At 32.1% G+C, this 18833-nt stretch overlaps 1 protein-coding gene across 1 annotated transcript in view; it reads left to right on the forward strand.

Annotated features, from left to right (window-relative positions):
- Window positions 1-250: 250 nt before the first annotated feature.
- Window positions 251-18833, forward strand: part of Tmtc3 (Transmembrane O-mannosyltransferase targeting cadherins 3) — a 29860-nt gene continuing 11277 nt past the window's right edge. The window contains exons 1-7 of the mRNA XM_070643473.1: window positions 251-1554; window positions 5533-5669; window positions 7873-7954; window positions 13983-14082; window positions 15744-15859; window positions 16078-16259; window positions 18236-18491. Of these exons, the coding sequence (XP_070499574.1) occupies window positions 1372-1554; window positions 5533-5669; window positions 7873-7954; window positions 13983-14082; window positions 15744-15859; window positions 16078-16259; window positions 18236-18491 (1056 nt within the window). The 5' untranslated portion in view covers window positions 251-1371. The remainder of the gene's footprint in view (window positions 1555-5532; window positions 5670-7872; window positions 7955-13982; window positions 14083-15743; window positions 15860-16077; window positions 16260-18235; window positions 18492-18833) is intronic.

Here is an 18833-nt window from a genome sequence, read left to right on the forward strand (position 1 = left end):
GCGAGGAACAAAAATGTATGATAAAGATTTTCACGTGACAACATAAAATAGAGACGAGATTTGTTTTTATGTCTCTGTGCATTTATTGACCTCTCCAGCAGGATATTCTCTCTGAGAGAAAAACAGTCATGAGAGAAAGAGAGAGTCGCGCTGAATACTCTCCACAAAGAGTCAACAGACGACGTCTTGTACAACATAAAAAGGTTTATGTTGCACTCAACTTCTCTTCAGTCTTCATCGTACTCTTAAAAAACGCAGACATGAGAAATAAACGCAAATTTTCGCACACAAAAATAATGGATTTGTGGAATAATCAAGTGTAAATGTTATAAAAATTAATTTTTTTGGTGCAACATTAAAGATATAAAAAATTTTCTATTCTTGAGATTTAAAGTACAACAAAAAGTTATAATTAAATAGTCAAAAAAAGAGAAGTTTTTAAGCAGTGCCGAGAAAGAAAAAAAAAAGTGTCGAGAAAAATGTTAAATTAAATGTTTATTGAATAAGAAAGAAAGTTAAGAATTGAAAAATATTTAAAATCCACAAAACTAAATGTGATAAAGCTATTCAACAACAGATATCCTGTCTCCATTAATCATTTTAATCCAAAAAATTGTGAGAAAGGAACGAAAAAAATTCGCAAAAGTAGAAAAAAAAATTTTGTTTTCTGTCCACACAATACGAGAAAAAAGATGAAATTCTAACACATATGCAAAGTTCAAACCTGTGACTGCCGTTAAAAATATTTACAAAAAAAGAGAGAATTTAAAAAGGAAAAAAAAATTAAAGTTTTTCTAGATAAAAGAGACGAAAAAAAATTATATAGTGTGTCTGTATGTTAGTGCTACCAACAATCAAAGTGTCTCCAATCCGGGAATCTCATTAAATCATGAAAAAATAATAATAATAAATTTTTGCATCTTATGTTTTGTGCTGAGTTTTTTATGATTGTCGTCGATTTGTGATAAGAAAGGAGGCAAGAAGGAAGAGAAACAAAAATATATAAAAAAAAATCAGCAGCAATTCGACTTTTAATATTGCTTATTTTCTTTTAAAAGAACGAACGAACGGAGTGAAAACAAAATGACCAAAATTATTCGCATAAATTTTGGAGACGGAGAATGAAGTAAAAGAAAATATAATTTAGTGCAATTCGCGAATGTCGATAAATTTTTATCATAAAACTTGGCACCAAACGAAACCTGTTTGCGTTTTTTTTTCGCTTACTGAATTGTTTTTTGTCACATCACAAGAATAATTGGATATTTTATACATACGTATACAGTATATATATATAGACATACTGTATTACACTACATAAAAAAAAGAAACGAGACGAAGAGAAGAAATTAAAAAAAAGGCATAACAATAATGACTTCATATGTATATGGAGCGACTGTAATTTTAGTTTCCATCCTTTGCTACTACAACTCCCTTAATTGTGGCTTTGTATTCGATGATATCTCAGCGATAAAGGAAAATCGCGATTTGCGTCCCCATTCGCCATTAAAGAATATATTCTTTAATGATTTTTGGGGAACTCCTATGCACAAAGTAAGAGAAAATATAAGAAAAGAAAAACTCTTTGGGGTTCGTTCATAAATGACGTCTGTTGAGTGAAATTAGATTTTTAAGTAGACATGTTAGAACTAAGTTCTTCGGCTGTTTTATTAACTTATCCAAGATATCATATCCTAAACGAGTAGGCAGGATTATTTTGACCACCTATCCCATTCCTCCATCTGCCCTTGGGTACTTAGGATAGAGTGGGGTAGAGTATCATGTGTAGGTTATGAATCTAGTCCCTGGATGTCATTTATGAATTCCCTAACTGTAGCGATAGTAAAAGCTCTTTAGGGTTCGTTCATAAATGACGTCTCAGGAGTAAAATTAGATTTTTTGGTACTATTTCCACTTTTCCAAGCTATGTTAAGTGCTAAGCGTCTCCAGACATCCCATAACTAAGCTCGAGACGTCACTTATGAACTCCCTAACCAGAATTTGAAGTCGACTCAAATTTTGTATGGAAAAATCGATTCAAGTCGACTCAACTCCATACAAAATCTGAGACAACTTCGAGCTCTGGTCCCTAACTGTCGAATGAAGCCAAAAACAAAATAAAAGCAACCATCCACTCATTAAATTTTCATTTCAAGATTACCTTCTGAATAATTAAGTGCCTTGTGAACGAGACACTTGTTGAATTTTCCATCACTTTGCTACGTTTTTCTTCATTCTTTTCCAACTCCCTGTTTATGATTGAAAAGTACAATATACAGCAATATTAATGCAATAGAAATGTTTTGAGTCTCTGACTCTGAATTTAATTTTATGAGTAATAAAGTGTTTGTGGTGAATGAGTTACTATGGAATTAAAAAAAAAAAAATATAAAATTGTCCATCAGCTTATTGATAAAGTGTCAATTCAGTTGATTGCTGATAGGAATTATTGAAAAATATATGAAATTGAATATGATGTGAAGTGGAATGTCAAGTGGTGGGTTAGTGGAGTTTTTATGGAAAAATAAAGCATTTGATGAAATTAATTTTTTTTTCACTTTGAATTGATGAAAATTTTATCGGGGTTATATTATTACTGACAGTTAATGTGTGTTGAGCTAATGTTTTAATAAATTATAATATTAATGATGGGTTAAAGGTCCTGCACTTAATAAATTGAATGAAATTGTGTTCGTATTGTTGTGTATACGTATGTAAATTGTACAATACTCTTTAAACTAAGTGTGGATGTTCATTGGACCTGCCAAGCTTATTTTTCGACTAAAAAAGTTCGGAAAAACTGATGAAAATAGGAAAATTTTAAGAATTTTAAATGTGAACACATGCTCAGAGTAAGAATCGAACCCATAACTTTGACTAGAGTAAGTTACGTGCTTAGTACCCAACCTACTAGTCCACCAGACTATGAACAGTCAAATATCAGATGTTTAACTTTAGTTATTCAGGCAAAACACCCAAAAGACTCTGATGCAAGGTTACATCACAGAATTCAGAAGTATAATTACCATCATATGAAACCTCAGAATTTCAATAATTGCTTTAATTCGAGATGTAAATAAGCTAAGTGAGACTTACTTTACACTGAATCCATTCCCAAGACAGAATCACGCCGACCTAGATTTTTGATCGATGATCCGATTTGTGCTATTCAGGAGAGTTTATGTGGATTCTATCAATTTGCGCACTATACGAGATTTCTACGGCTGCTTTGTATAGTTTCGATTAGAAATTTCAAACTATTCATCCCAGAAGTTAGACTTCTCTTTAAAAAGAGAATTTCAATGCAAATTTTTGATGAATCTTCCATGAAATATGGAACAAAATCTCATTTTTTCTGCTATCTTTTCATAAACAATACAATGTCCTTGAACCAGAAAAAAATCATATTGAGTGTCTGAGAAACTTTAGTACAGCTACAAACTTACAAGTTCTGTAAACAAAGTTGCTAACTTAAGCAATTATCCGAAAGTTAGTGTATTTTATAAAGGATTACATGTTAGAATTTTATTGAATTTTGAGTTTTGAAGTTAAAGTTGAAAATTGAATTAGTTTGAATTAAAGGATTTTAGTTTAAAATTTGTGAAAATTGAAGATTTAGTTTGAAATTTTTGAAAACATCAATATTTAAACTGTTTTCCTGCAATTTTTTGGCTATAAAAACACAAAAAACTTAAATTTTTGAAATGTTTAGGATTTAAAACAAAAATTTCAAATTCAAATTTTTTGAAATTTTAAATTTAGAATTTTTGAAATTTCAAACTTAAGTTTTTTTTTCGAAATTTCAAATTCAGATTTTTTGAAATTTCGAACTGAGAATTTTTGAAATTTTAAATTCAAAACTTTCAAAATCTCTTTAAAAGTTTAAAACAAAAAAATTCAAAAATTCCCTAAAATATTCAAATTCAAACTTTCCTTCAAGTCTACTAGCCCTTGCAACTCATAAAAGTTTAATGAACACTTCAAGCATAAAATTCTGGCAATGACAATGTAAAAAGATCCCTTGAAGTATTGACATAAATTTTATTTATATAAACAACATTTAGAAAATTTTATTAGACATTTCCGAAAATAAAAAGAAAATTGTTATAAAAAAATAAGTATAAAGGAAAATTTCAAAAGTTATGCAAACAATTCAGACAAGTTAAAATTCTTGGAACTATTTTGAAAATAAATATTTCAAAAATGAGGAATTTATGTCTTTAGACAGAATTCGACCTTGACGAAAAACTTATTCACACAGTCATAAAAAATTTTCCGATTTTTCTTTCACATTAAAGTTGATTTTCCACCTCACGAAAAAAAAGCTATAATTTAATTTTTCCAACGTATGGTCAGTGAAGCCACAAACCATACAGTAAAAAATTCAGTTAATTAAATCAAAAAGAGGAAAAAAATCCATAAAATGTTAAAATAATTAAGTCGGAATAAAAATTGTTGACAAAAATTCCGTTGTGGTTTTCCCTGGAAAATTAAATTAAAAAGAAAAAAGTGAAAAATTATTTTCCTGCCAACTTTATTTTCCCATCCTGTAAAGCAAATTTTTTGAAGAATTAAATTTTGAATGGAATTTTGTTTTTCTCACTTTTTGGCCTTAAAAGTTTCTTTTGATATGGATATATTGTGGAATTTGTTTATGCAACAGTTTGGTGATTTGAAATTTTTTTATAAATTTTTCAATAATATTTTCTGAGAAAAATTCAATTTTAAGCTTAATGGAATTTGAAATGCTTTTTTATTGCTGTTTAATGTTTAATAAAAATCAGCGCTGAATAATTGACAGTTACGGAAATTTAACAAAATTTTTAAAAATTAATACGAGAATTTTCCATAATTTTGTTAAATTTTTCATTCTAATGTTGATTTATTCATACTTAATTGGACTAAATCCTACGTGATGTCTAGTCTTAATATCGTGTTAAATTATAGAATGAAACTTAACAAGATTTAACAGAAATAGTATAATTCTGATTAATGGATTCCGAGTGGGATTCGAACCCATGTCCAACGATTCAATTGCTTAATATATCACAAGATAGTTGCATTGACAGCCATTCTACATCCTTAATTAGTTTAACTGCGAGTTCACACTTTAAAAATCAATAATTCAACTTAATTTATTCACAAAAGCTTAAATCACATCGGAAGCCCCACAAATTCAAAAAAATTTCCGAACAAGCTTATCATTCCTTGTAACTCAATCCGACAGACAAATTGAAAGCCATGGAAAAATCATTTTCCGATTCAATTCTCGTCGAAATTTTTTACTAAAAAAAATTGTTTATTGATATTCGAGACAATGCAAATGAAAATATTATTGAGTGGATATGTTGTATATATGCATTTGTAGTATTTCATTTGACAGCTACAATGGCGAAAGCACAGTAGCTTCACATTCAATTATCGTATTGTTCTTCACATCCAATTGTTTTGACTCAAACAACACAAAAAAAAAAAAATTTATATTCTCAATTTTTCTCTTTCATTTCCACAACAAAATTTTCGATTAACTAGGAGCAAAGTCATAAATCATATCGGCCATTATGTGTATTGACGTTTCGATGGAACTATGCAATTTCAGGCATGGAGCCGATGAGTTATCATCTTGTGAATATGCTTCTGCATGCTATAGTGTCTGTCATGTATTATCGGTAAGTATGTGTGTGTGTGTGTGAATGTGTATTGTTGATCTTGGGTGTGTTCAGGGATACCGTTAGGGGTCGTACACTTATTACGTGATGCAAAAAAATGAAGTTTTGAACCCCATCCCCATCCTGTCTAAGGGGTTTAACGTCACGCGAAAAATCGACATTTTAAATCTTATCCAACCCCTTCTGCCCCAAAAGTGCATTATGTAGCGTGCAAATCAAGTTTAATCCTCACCCGCTGCCTTCCCCTGTCCCATTAGAGCGTTACTTAACCTGAAAATCAACATTTTGTACCTTACCCTCTCCCTTCCCACTGCTCCAGTTGCACGTAATAAGTGAACGAACCCTTAATGATTAGTTATGTAACTTAGTTCGATGATCTAAAAATTATTGACATATTCCCAAGACTAAAGAGCCATCATCCCAACCCACCTGAATACACCCCCTAGTCGCATCACAAAATATGCAACAGAAGTACTACAAAAGGAGAATAAAAGTATCGAGAGATAAAGTGTCAATTTTCATTAGAAACTTTACAACTTGCCAAATTGTCGTTTGTTGCTTCTTTTATATTTTATAAACAAATCCTTACAATTTTCAATAAAAGAAAAATTCATCTTCTATAGTGCAGGTATTGAGATATAAAATAAATATCTCCACGTACTATAAACCATTCTCTGAAGGGATGAAATAAAATAATAAAATATGTGAAAATGGAATGTAGAGAACAAAAAAAATAAGAAAGAAAGGAGAAAAAAAAACTTTGAAAGTTAATGATTTGAAAAACGATATTGAAAAGATTGTATGTGTCTATATATGTGTATATATATTCTATGTGACTCAAGATAAAGGGATGGACGAAGCTATGCATATTTACACACATAATATATCTTGCCCTCCAGTACGAATGCCATTTTCATATATATGAAAATAAAAAAGAAACCAAAGCGAGAGAAGGAAAAATGCTTAAAAAGTAGCAACAAAAATCCGATAAAATGAACGAAAATATATGTATAAGAAAAAAAAGGACGAGTAAAGGTAGATAATTTTCATATGAAAAAGACTTTCTTGAAAAAATCTCTTTTTTCGTATGTTGTTTACAAAGACGATGTATAAGCAGAGAAGATAGTCGCTATCGGCAAAATATTTAGACGCATCTTCTTTAGTATATTTAAAAATTTTTCATGTTTTAAGGGAAAATATCAAGAAATTTCTTCATAGATAATGTCGAGTTCAAGAGTTAAAAGTGTATAGGATTATGTTCATTGGAATTTATTGCAGAATTGATTTGAAACTTTGTCTATGAGTTAAGGTTTTATTCTCGAAATTTATGCAAAGTTTTTATATGATTGCTTTCATAAAAAGAAGTTGTTTTCATCTTTTTGAGTTTTAAAATGCTCACAATATTTGCCAAATTTACAATTTTGTAGAAATTTCTCAAGCAATAATAATAATAAACTTAAAACTAACTTTCTGATTTGAATTTTGCTTAGTTAAGTTACATAAAAGTCTTATTTAGCATGTAAATCATCCTTTTTATATAATTCTAATAATTAAAATAAGGCAAATATTAATTCAAAATTACTTTTTTGAAAGTAAAAGATGTAAACAATCAAAAGGGGCAAGCAACTATAAAATTGCAATTTAAGTTCAAAAATAATTGAACCGTTAACAAAACGATCAATTCATTAGAAAGCTCTTAAATGAAAAGCAATTTCAGACAAAATTATCATGGTATGAGCTTCAAAAGCTCTTCAGACAGACAATAAAATTCATGCTTTAAATCACTTCTCGTCCCATGAAGAAGCTACAAGAAATTCAAATTCTATACACAATAAAAAGACGACATAAGAAGATAAAATTCTCTCGACGTTTTGGCATTTTGTGATTTTTCTTATTTTTTTTCGATTTTATCCTATTGCTCTACATCTATCTCACAACTTTATATTCTCCATTTTCGAACTTCTTCTTTGAAATAAGAAACAAAAAAATATTTTGTGTACTTTCCTCAATCAATTGATTCTCTAATGCTTTATATATTTTCTATTTCTTTCATCATTTCATCTAACATCCCGTGTGCTATATTCAATGAATTGGCGTACCGTGTGCTGATATTCCTGGTTGTAACTACAATGAACTCCCATTATCCTCATTTTTCAACAATATATAAATTTTTGTGTGCTCGCCATACAATTCAATACAATAGCATGAGTACAATAATTCTATCCGATGTGACAGCTTTCATTGCTGCATTGCTATTCGCTGTTCATCCAATTCACACTGAAGCTGTAAGTACAACAACAACAAAAAAAATGAACATTATAATTAATTCACATTCAACCCAACATGCATCTCCTTTTGTGTTTACTTACGTTTACTTTTTTTTTTTTTTTAATATTACTCGCTCATTCTATGCTGCTGTTGTTAATGCACGAAGCCAGACGATGACTTTTAAAGAGCCTGAAAATTTAATTTTCCTTCGTCATGAGTCACACAACAACAACAGCAACGATACAATGATGAAGAAAAAAAGAAAGAAAGAAAATTTTCTCATCCTCAAAGTTACTTCCTTCGACACAAGCAAATGGCGTGGATGGTGGGGGCAGATAGAAAGCAAGAAAGAGCGATTACGTGTATGGAATATAAATACTTGATATTACTATATTCACACGAAAATTTTTCGTTATATGCCAACTATACTGTGATGGCATGGATGCTATAAACACATAGATGTCTATTGTGTTTAGGTCATATCCTCTATACTGCTTGCGTATTTCTCTCATTTCACCCAAGCCGCTATACTTATTATTTTTTTTCTCATCCATCCTCAGTGGAGGAAACTGACAGTGTAATGTAATACATTTCAATTCAATTCAGTTCTATGCTATACAGCTGTATCTTTATTCTTTAACCATTATAAATGCTTATGAAAGAATTATTCGCGTTGACAAACATGTAAGAGACTGAAAACATGGATACCTGCATCAAAAAGCTTCACTTTTTCAATTTCTTTAGACAATAATCAATTGAAAGAAGCTTTTTTAATGGAAATGAATGGATTCATCATGCATTTTTTAATTAGTCCTTTAGTATGCATGATGGAAGTTCTTCTAGACAAATGAATAGGCAGGAACACGAGTTAATCTACAAATTGTCATACAAAGTTTCACTTTTCAAATATCCCAAGCGGTATAAAATAGTCACTAAGGCATTGCAATGTCACTGACAACAAAACGTCAAAAATAATTGGGGTGTTCATGCTTTCATCAGTTTTGATGGCAATAAGTGGTTTTTTCCCACAGTGTGCCTGTCAGATCATATTCATCGTTAGTAAACCAAAGTATGGCTAGAAGTTCAGTTTTTGATGAATTTAGTATGCAGCTTTGTGATGTTCTAAACTGTAAAACTCAATTTCTGCTCGAAGAAAGGAAGCTCACAGTCAGTATATAGAGGAAATTCGAGGGAATGTCCTTGAACTCTTCCTAATACCTATTAAGGATTTGATTGATTTAGCAATGATTCCAAAAGTTTGGAGGCTAGACTTCAACCGTCTAAAAAAGCCCCAACTGGAGATACTTGACATAGTTTTTAGTTAATAGCCGGACTTAAAGTTGACTAATGTTTTTTAAAGTCGACCGTAAGTCTAGTCAATAACAAGACATTATGCCAAGTTGTCTGGTGTCACTTCAAGCTCTGATTTAAAGCAGTTTTCAACAAATTTTTTAAATGTTCATATTCTATAACTAGCCTCTAAGCTAGTAAACTGATTCCGACTTCATTTTGGATCTTCCAACATCATGAAGAATCAATAAAAATAATGCAGTAAATAAGAATATTTTTCGGAATTTAATAAAAATTTATCTAGCCATTAAACCAGCACATCACTGGTATCCAATTATATTCGGTATCGTCTTTCTAGATGCTATAAAAATTATTATAATTTCGATACTAATAAAACCAGTTAAATCAAATATAAAAATTTTTAGATCCTTTTAATCAGCCATGAGTTTAATAACCTCAAAATTTTCAGAAAGTCTTACTTACTTTACTGGCTGTTCATATCATATACTATACATGTACATATACTGTACATATCAAGTGTGATTCATGACCTCCCTCGGTCAGCGCCTGCAACTGGCTTTATTGCTGGCAACCACTTGCCAGATTACCAATTCCAAGTGTGATACTTTCTCTGTCGACAGCTTCTTACCAGTTAGTCTGACAAAATGGCAATATTGCCACATTTTTTCAATAGACACTGAATATGCTCCGTCCGTGATCGACAGGCGGTATTGTTACATTAAATTATTTCTCCATCTACGCGTGTCTATTCCTTATATTTTCCAATTCCTATAAGTCAATAAATATTATACAGAAAAGATATTGTGCAACATGAGATATAAAACAATGTCCTTATCCACAATATTCCTCTCCTCTTCTTCTCTGTCGCGTCGGCATGAAAAAAAAAAAATCAATATTTGTCTTTTAATAGACGCTGTTCATTTCTTTACTTCTTTTCATTCATTTTCTTTCTCTTCTTCATGTTACTTATTTTTTTTTTTTCGAAAATGCGAAGCAAAAGGCAAATGGGAAATAAGAAGAGAAGTTCCATGCAAGAGCGGAGAAGAGAAATATATTGGATGGATGAGAAATATTCTTTTTTTTATATTTTCACCACAAGCGTCAATATTTTCAGCTAAATTAAATTTACAACACAACATAAAGCTATAGCTTAATACTTTTTTCTTTTGCTTCTTTTTATTTGAAACCATAGAAAATATTCACTCGTTTTTCACATGAATTGGTTCAAACATTCAAAAGTATTTTGAACTTAAAATGATTTATTGGAATTGGTAAAGAGGATTTCGATGATTTTGTAATATTAAAGAATGTAAACTTTCTTGTGGTATAGATTGTTAGAAAGTGATGTCTCTAAAAAAATGAAGTTTTACAATTGGGAAAATGAGGTTCTTTGTCAAGGCAGAGTTGTCATTTGACGCATTCATGGTAAAGGCAAAAATCTAATTAGAGGAAATACCTGAATGAATTGGAGTGGGTAGGAATTTAGAAACAAATTTGTCAATTTCTAGAGAAACCTTTAGCTGCTATTCACTGTCTATCGTAGACATGTCCATCGTCTATCGTAGACATGCCAATTGTCTATCTTAGACATGTCCATTGCATCTAGCAATAAATTTCAAAGAAACTATCCGAAGTGATGCCTTGAAAAAGATGGTATCTTGATAGTGTCTAGACAAAGGAAATGGCTAAATCAGTTGTGTGCTACCTTTTAGTTTTTGCGATTCACTTTGGTGGCAAGCCTCGATTGAAACCGCACACGGCAAGTGTCATGGCAAACAGTTTGCTCATCACTGGCTAGGTAGACATATTCCTCTAGGCCTCGATTATGTCTACCATGATACATCAGAAACCTATCGGACAATTTTGACTCGATAGCCTCGATAGCCTATCCAAGTGTACAAAAATACATTAAACTTCAAGGCTGCAGACAAAAATGCGAACCTGCAATCTTGAACGAACTATGAGGCACAATCAGGTCTGCGCATCTAAAATGTAAAACATATAGGAACCCTAGTTATAACTAGTTAATGTCTGGTCGTAATCATTCAGCTCAAAACAGAACTCGAAGTCGATTCAAATTTGTTCAACATGCAAAATTCAACTAGAGAGGCTCTCGACTTGATATAAAATTCGAGTCAAATTCAAGCTCTGACTCTTAGTCTTTATGCACTTTATAATCTAGCTATGATACATAATCATCAAACGACTCCCAAGCAATAAAGATAAAAAAGTATTTCTTTCTTAAGAAAAAAAGTTTTCTCGCAAAAAAGTTTATTGCAGTTGAAAATCCGAGAATCTTTTTTTATTACTTTAAGATATTAAGCATGAAAATTTCTCTTCTTCACGTTTGATAAATTAGAAGATTAACTTGAATTTGAACTTTACGACCTTATAGTAAGTTAATTTACGATGTTATGGATATGCTTCTTAATACATTGAGATTTTATGTTCTATTTTCGTAATTTTAGTATCATATCAAGGTATGAGAAGATTTCAAGTTGCAATATGAGCTTAATTGCTTAATTTTATGGAAAGTAAATTGCTGAAATTTTCTGATGAATTTGAGCTATTTTATGTGGATGCAAGACTGAAGAAACCTTTAGCTATTTAGAGTTCATTGAGTGCGCCATACCTCTGCACTCAGTTGGCCCACACATAAATGTGGGATTAGAACCACTCCTTTGATGACGTTACGACCTGTAACCTGCAAAGGAAGTATTTCCATTCCATATAATTCGAAAAAGGACAAATGAATAATTTCTCCTGCCGGGACTCGAACCCATGCTCTCAGGATCGGTATTGCAAGAATGATGTACCAAAGTACTAAACCGATCCGCCACCAAGCCACTAATTCGACACACAAATTAAAGCTATAAACTGTTTATTAACATTCAATCCACGCTACATTAGCTATTGACATTTAAGGTCACTAAACAATAAAGCCGACGCAATTAATTTTTTTTGGAAATCATTAAATTTTTGATTACTGTTATATCCCCATCATGCACCAATTATTTCACCGTCATTAAATAACAACAACAGCGTGACAACATTGAATTATTATAAACTTAATCCACATAATTATCAGATAGTAAAACTAATGAGTTATTTAAACTTTACGATCCAATTTCGTTCATCTTCAAGATGTCTGTCTCATCAATTTTTCAAGCAGGTTCTGCCATAAAAGAAGTCGCAACTTTAATAAAGTTTTTTGAAAAAATAAAATTGCTATAAAAGCTTCAAAAGCTCCGTTGGGGATTATCATTCATGCTTTCAATAAAAGATGAAAAGTTTCAAGTGCTTCTCATTCACAGAGATAAACCAATATTCATAAAAAGGCAATGAATTATAGCACAAAAAAATTTTTTCACACAACTTTCTTAATTATACTTCATAAATTAATGTTAAAACACCTTCAATAAGCTCTATTAATTAGCATCAATGGATTAAAAAGAGCAATGAAGTAACTTTTAATATGATTTATAATGTAAACTGTTCGATACATTATGGACTCTTTTTTTCTCTTTCCATGAGCAGCTTACCGTGAAATTTAAAGGGAAAGAATTTTTTATGAATAAATTTCGCCGCCTACTGAGTTTAACTAATTTACCGAGTTTCCCATAAATTTTATTGAAAATTATTATTGATTGAAATAAAGAATACGACAAACAGTAAACTTTATATCAGAAAAGTTTTTAAGGAGAGTATGAGTCAGGATATAAGTAAGAATGTCTAAAAAGGAGATGCATGGTGCGCATTTTTTGGAGGATTATGATGAACAATTTTATGTGTTTTATTGTCTGGATGTTTGTGGAGGTCAGATAAAATCTTGGACAGATATTTTGGATTAGACTGTGAAAAATGAACGAAATGTTGCATATAAGGTTGATTCCAAGAATATTTCTTCACATCCTGAAACCCTGTTGGAATCTGAGCCAGTCTGGCTTATTAGATACCTCGGTACCTAAATTGGTTTAGATTTTATTTGAACATCTGATATCTTGTAATAGAGAGTAATAATGTTTGGTTGAAGCACCTTCCACGTAGTTCTAAGACACAAACCCTAACAGGCAATGATCATGATTTCACGACAACGGGACCTGATAGGGGTCTCATTTCCTCTTAGGGAAACTGGTCAGGCCACACAAATGACACCGTTAGGGCTCTGTCATGGACGCTCTTATTAATACAAAAAGACTCAGTTTGTATTGGCAACCATTTTGAATTCAGAAAGGCACGATGCGTAAAAAAGTCAAAAAAACAAGTTCCAAGTCGGTTTGACTCATCTGGTGCCGGATTTCACCAAATCTGGCTACAGACTAGAATTGCTTATCTACGATGTGTGCCTTCTAGGAATTGTGCTATCACATTCTGACTCTATTACAGGCTATCAAATGCCAATACGAAATTCAAAACAGTCTTCATCAATAACATCTTTTCATGAGTTTTTTGGTCGCCCGAAAAGCCATGATTTCATGCTATACATAAACGACGTCTACCCAATATACTCAAAACCAAACATTCTGCAGCCATAAAAAATATTCTCATTAAATCTTTCAGAACACACAAATTTCGAGACAAATTAAACACATAACCTCATTTTACCCTCCAAAAAAGCACAACAAAAAAAAATTTTTTTTGGATATAATTCCATTATTAACATCCCACAATTTTCTTTTTATTATACCAAATTTAATATAAAACTTTTTTTTATATATTCTCTCTCTTTCCAAGGTAACGGGGGTTGTTGGACGTGCTGAAATTTTGTCGAGTGCGTTCTTTCTAGCAGCTTTCATATTTTATGTAAAAGCGACGAGACGAAAAAAATCGACAGGTGAGTTCACGAGCTCCTATTTATATATAATATGTATATACACAGAGCAATATCAGATTTTTATATGCTTAACAGCAGTTACTGACGTCGAATGAATATCTAGGAACAGTAAAGTTCACGAGACGTCTTAATTCGATCAAATTACCCATCTTTAGCTGTGAAAAATCCAATTAAAAATCTGAACTACATATTGAAACTAATTAATGAAGCGAACAATCCAGCAACAAAAAAAAGAACAAACTTTTTAGACTGATACGAAAAAGATTAAACTTTTTTTTCTTTTTGTATCAAATTTTTTCCATTTATGGTTCACATTAAGTAAAGTTTTATGGAGTTGCTGAGTTTTTTGTGTGGCTTCATTTTGGATTCGGATATAATTTATTAAAATGAAGAATATTTGTTTCTTTTTTAATGACGTCTCGGTGCCGCCAGTATAATACATGCTGAACGAGGAATCATTGCTGGTACTAAGAATCCATTTTCAGACCTCTCTCATCTTCGTGCCTTCTCTGACACAACTCATGAGGGGTCATTTGTTTATGACTGAGTGTCCTGCAGCTTTAAAATTCATTTTCTCTTCCAAAACACTTGACAGACATAGAGAATGCTTTTAGGTACCGTAGTAGTATTATTGTATCATGCATGCTCTCTGTCTGTTATGGAATGTTAGTTGCTGCAGGTTAATGACTTTATGTAGTCTTATTAGAAATATTCAATTTAAGTTCGAATATTTCGAAATTAATTTCGAACTCTTTCGAAAATAGGAAAAGATTCAAATTTATGTCTTTTCTTTTGGTATTTAGTACTAACGACTACTTACTTTCTGGAGCCATACTCCGTTAGGTTTTTACAAAAAGCTTTCAATCTGACTTTATTGCTGGCCTTTTCACAAAGTTTGTAAAAATTATCCTTTTCTGCATATACTTACTTACTACTTCCTTGGCTTGGGCGAACGGGGTCCCATTGCCGCGTTTAATGAACGTCTGTAGACAGCTCTATCTTTTGATAACTTCTGCCAATTAGGGATATTTTTGCATATAACAGGAATTTTCTTAGTACCATTCTACGTTGTTTTTGGAGTAATTACATTAAAGCACACATTAGTAGCAATCCTCGACCGAAACCGTACATAAATCCTCGAAAGTCCATATGGTTCTTGAAAATTCCAAATAAATTTGTAATGGTTGACACACAGGTCGTCCACCACTATTCTATGGTATTTTGTGCTTTAATGCCCTAGTATTCAGCTCCAGATGTCCTTTTTTGAGTAAAAAATCCAAAATTTTCCATGTTTAGTGTGTCAACAAATTGCATACAGCACCACACCTGAGATCACGTAGCAACACAGTAATGTCTCAAATAGCATAGTTCAATCAGTTTCAGTTGCAACCCTTTGAATTAATCCAGTATAATACATTCAGTTCAGTCTGTACAATTCTTTAAATTAATCCAGTACCACAAATTCAGTTCAGTCTATTACAATTTAATCTTTCCAATATCAAAGCTTTCTAAGTCTAATTTGTGATATTATTCGCAAAAGAATTTTTGTAAACAATCTGCATCAACAGTACCATTGCGAACAAATGCTTTTATACTACCCACATCCAATAAATTTATATTTTTTCCCATTCTAACAATTTTTGATATTTTTTCATTTACAGGATGGATGTATCTTATACCAACAGTATTGGCTGTGTCAGCAGCCATGTTGTGTAAAGAGCAAGGAATAACAATTTGTGGAGTATGTGCGATTTATGAAATATTTGTAGCACAAAAGGTTGGTACATATGTGATACATGCAAATTTTTTTTTATATATCTCTTCCCCCCCTTTAACCATATTTGTTGATTCCTCTTTCATATTTCTTTGATGCTGTTATTCTTTTGTCCTCCCGCAAAGGAATGTTCAATATTGAAATTCTTTTCATCATTTTCTTTTTTTTTGTATCTCCCCACCTCCCCACACCACACCACACCACATCAATGTGACATACAGCTCCACATCAATGATATAAGACATTTGATACAGAATGTGGCGAGTGGTAAGTCACCGTCACTTTCGACAAATTGGTGGCCAACTGAAGCTACCCGTCGCCTTATAGTGCTGTGCTTATCGACCCTCGGTCTTCTCTTCGCCCGTCTTAATATAATGGGCTCCCAATTGCCAGTCTTTACAAAGTAAGTAAGAATGATCCTTTTTTTTATCCATACTTTTTTTATGTACGAGAGTGCTTTACATTTTCATCTACGTCATTCAAATATGGCTGGTATATGAATGCCGTATATCCACGGCAGGATATCCTCTTCTTATGTTTAAATAATATAATAAAAAATACTCTCCGTTTTTCGCCTGCTGATGATGATGATGATGATGATGATGGTGATGTTGTCGGCGATGGAAATGGAAAGAGTTTCTTTTGTAACTTTTTTTTATTTTGGAGAAAATAAGAAGAAAAATATTTCTTGGGTGGATTAATCTCAGGCACGCATACGCTCCTTATATTCACATTTTATATTCTTCTTATACAGCCTGACTCGTTGTATCCTCCGAACGAACGTTGATCCATCCAAAACATTTATTTTTTTCAAGGTCACCTTACAGTCTGTCTCGAATAAAATGTGTGGGTATTTATGTACATACGTGGATGAACCCACACACACACACACATTCAGACTCATACATATATATTCATAAATGAAAGTGTATTTTCATGGCTGCCTGTAATAAGAAGAAAAAAAAGAAGAATAAAAATTGTTTACGGGTGAAAATGGCAAGAAAAGTGTGGAACTGGAACTGAAATTGAATTGAATGCTTGACGAAGAATGAGATGGAGAGGGGGGTCATTGACATAGATTATATACAGGCACACATATATATATAAACATACTAAATAAATTTGCAAATTGAAAGCTTCATTTGCTCTCGCTTTCGAATAATATAATTTTTTGGATGGTTTGATGTGATAAAATTTTTGTTGATTGTCTGTCCACAGAGAGATGGAGATGCTTTAGTTGTGGATGTATGAAGATATTTTTTGGAAAGCTTTTAAAGGGTTGAAAGCTTGAAGCTTTTATAGAATTTATGGTTTTGTCCTCAAACAGACATTATTATCTGGATGTAGACTCAAGCTATATTGCAGGAGACACTAAATGTGTTTGGGTTTGTGTCTTGTTACAATACAGATCATTACAATGAGCATTATATAAAAAATAAGGTTTAAATGAGCATTGTGCCACACTCTTCAGCATCCCTCAGTAGCTCAGTAGGTAAGACACATTGACATGTAATCAAGAAGACATCGGGAGTGGGTTCAAGTCCCACTCCGAACTATGTTGTTGGGAAGTGTACTTTCTTCTCTAGAACATTAGTTTTAGCAAGGTTCCGAACGTAATGCTCTACTAAAAAGTTTAAAACAGAACTAAGTCCAAAACTTGATTCTTCAGCAAGCTCAGAAGCTTTGGTTGGAAAGCTTTTGGCAAAAGAGTTCCAAGTAGAGTTTCAAAGTTGACTTGAATTTTAAATGAAGTTGAACTGTCTCAAGTCGACTTTTCCATACAAAATTTGAGTAGACTTTGAGTTCTGATTGCCAGAAGCCACCATGAATTCTTGGAGATCTTGGATGAAACCAAGTTTGCCACCTGTCAAGCCGTAAAGTCAACAAAACAGCATTTCACATTTCCTCGACAATTTAATTAATTTTATTTCCATTCCCGCCCAATTGATCAAAAGCACTCAACAACTGTAAAAATTAATTATTGAAAAAAAGTTGCCAACAATTGTGTTTGTCAAGCACACAATGCTAGTGTCTATACGTAATATCATGAAAATGTAATGAAAATAAAAAGAAGCAGTGTCTGAAGCATCTTATTCTTCTAAAAAAAATCAGTATTTTTATATGAAATAAGTGTGCGGGGTTATTTTCCTTTACATATACACACTTACACACAGAACCGAGATGAAATAACTTTTGCTTCATAATAGCTTGAGCGCAAAACATCACCATCATCAGGAGCAGCAGCGAAAGCTTTTTTTTTTTTCTTTTTATTATCATTCGACATTTAAGTTCATCGACTTACAAATGTCTCAAGCAAAAGTTTTTCTTTCATTTAAAATTTTTTTTTCATTCTTTTTCATTTCTCCTTGAACTGGCTAGATTCGATAACCCAGCGAGTGTTGCACCATCACCCACACGACAACTAACTTATAATTATCTTGTGTCAGTTAACTTGTGGCTGTTACTCTTTCCCGATGCACTCGTATGCGATTGGACAATGAATTCAATTCAATTGATTAAGGGCTTCATCGATCCACGGAATTTATGGACGCTGTTATCATACACAATAATTGGGTGGCTTTCGTGGATTGCAATTAGTACAGAGAATCGACGAAAAGCAAATGTTCTTATTATGGTAATATTTGGTGTTTAATTAGTGTCCATTATTGTTATGAGAGTGGTGATTTTTGATGGTGGTTAGGGGACTATCAACTTTGTGGAAAATTGTGGATTTATATTTCGATTTTTAGTAAACTGATGTTGCGAACTTTCATGTCTAGGCTTGATAAATTCGATCGATGGATGCTCATTTTGTATCCAAATTAGATGATATGGTACAGTAATGAGCAACATTTGATTTTTCTGACAAGGTATGCGATTAACTGTGCCACACACTGATGTGCCATGACACACATGTTGTCCACCACTAATACAGTAACTGATTGCTGTTTAAAACCCCAATCCAAAAAGATCAACA

This window comes from Chironomus tepperi, unplaced genomic scaffold (assembly GCF_022539635.2).
Source record: "Chironomus tepperi strain 1889 unplaced genomic scaffold, CSIRO-AGI_Ctep_v1 contig_310, whole genome shotgun sequence".
NCBI classification, from domain to species: Eukaryota; Metazoa; Arthropoda; class Insecta; order Diptera; family Chironomidae; genus Chironomus; species Chironomus tepperi.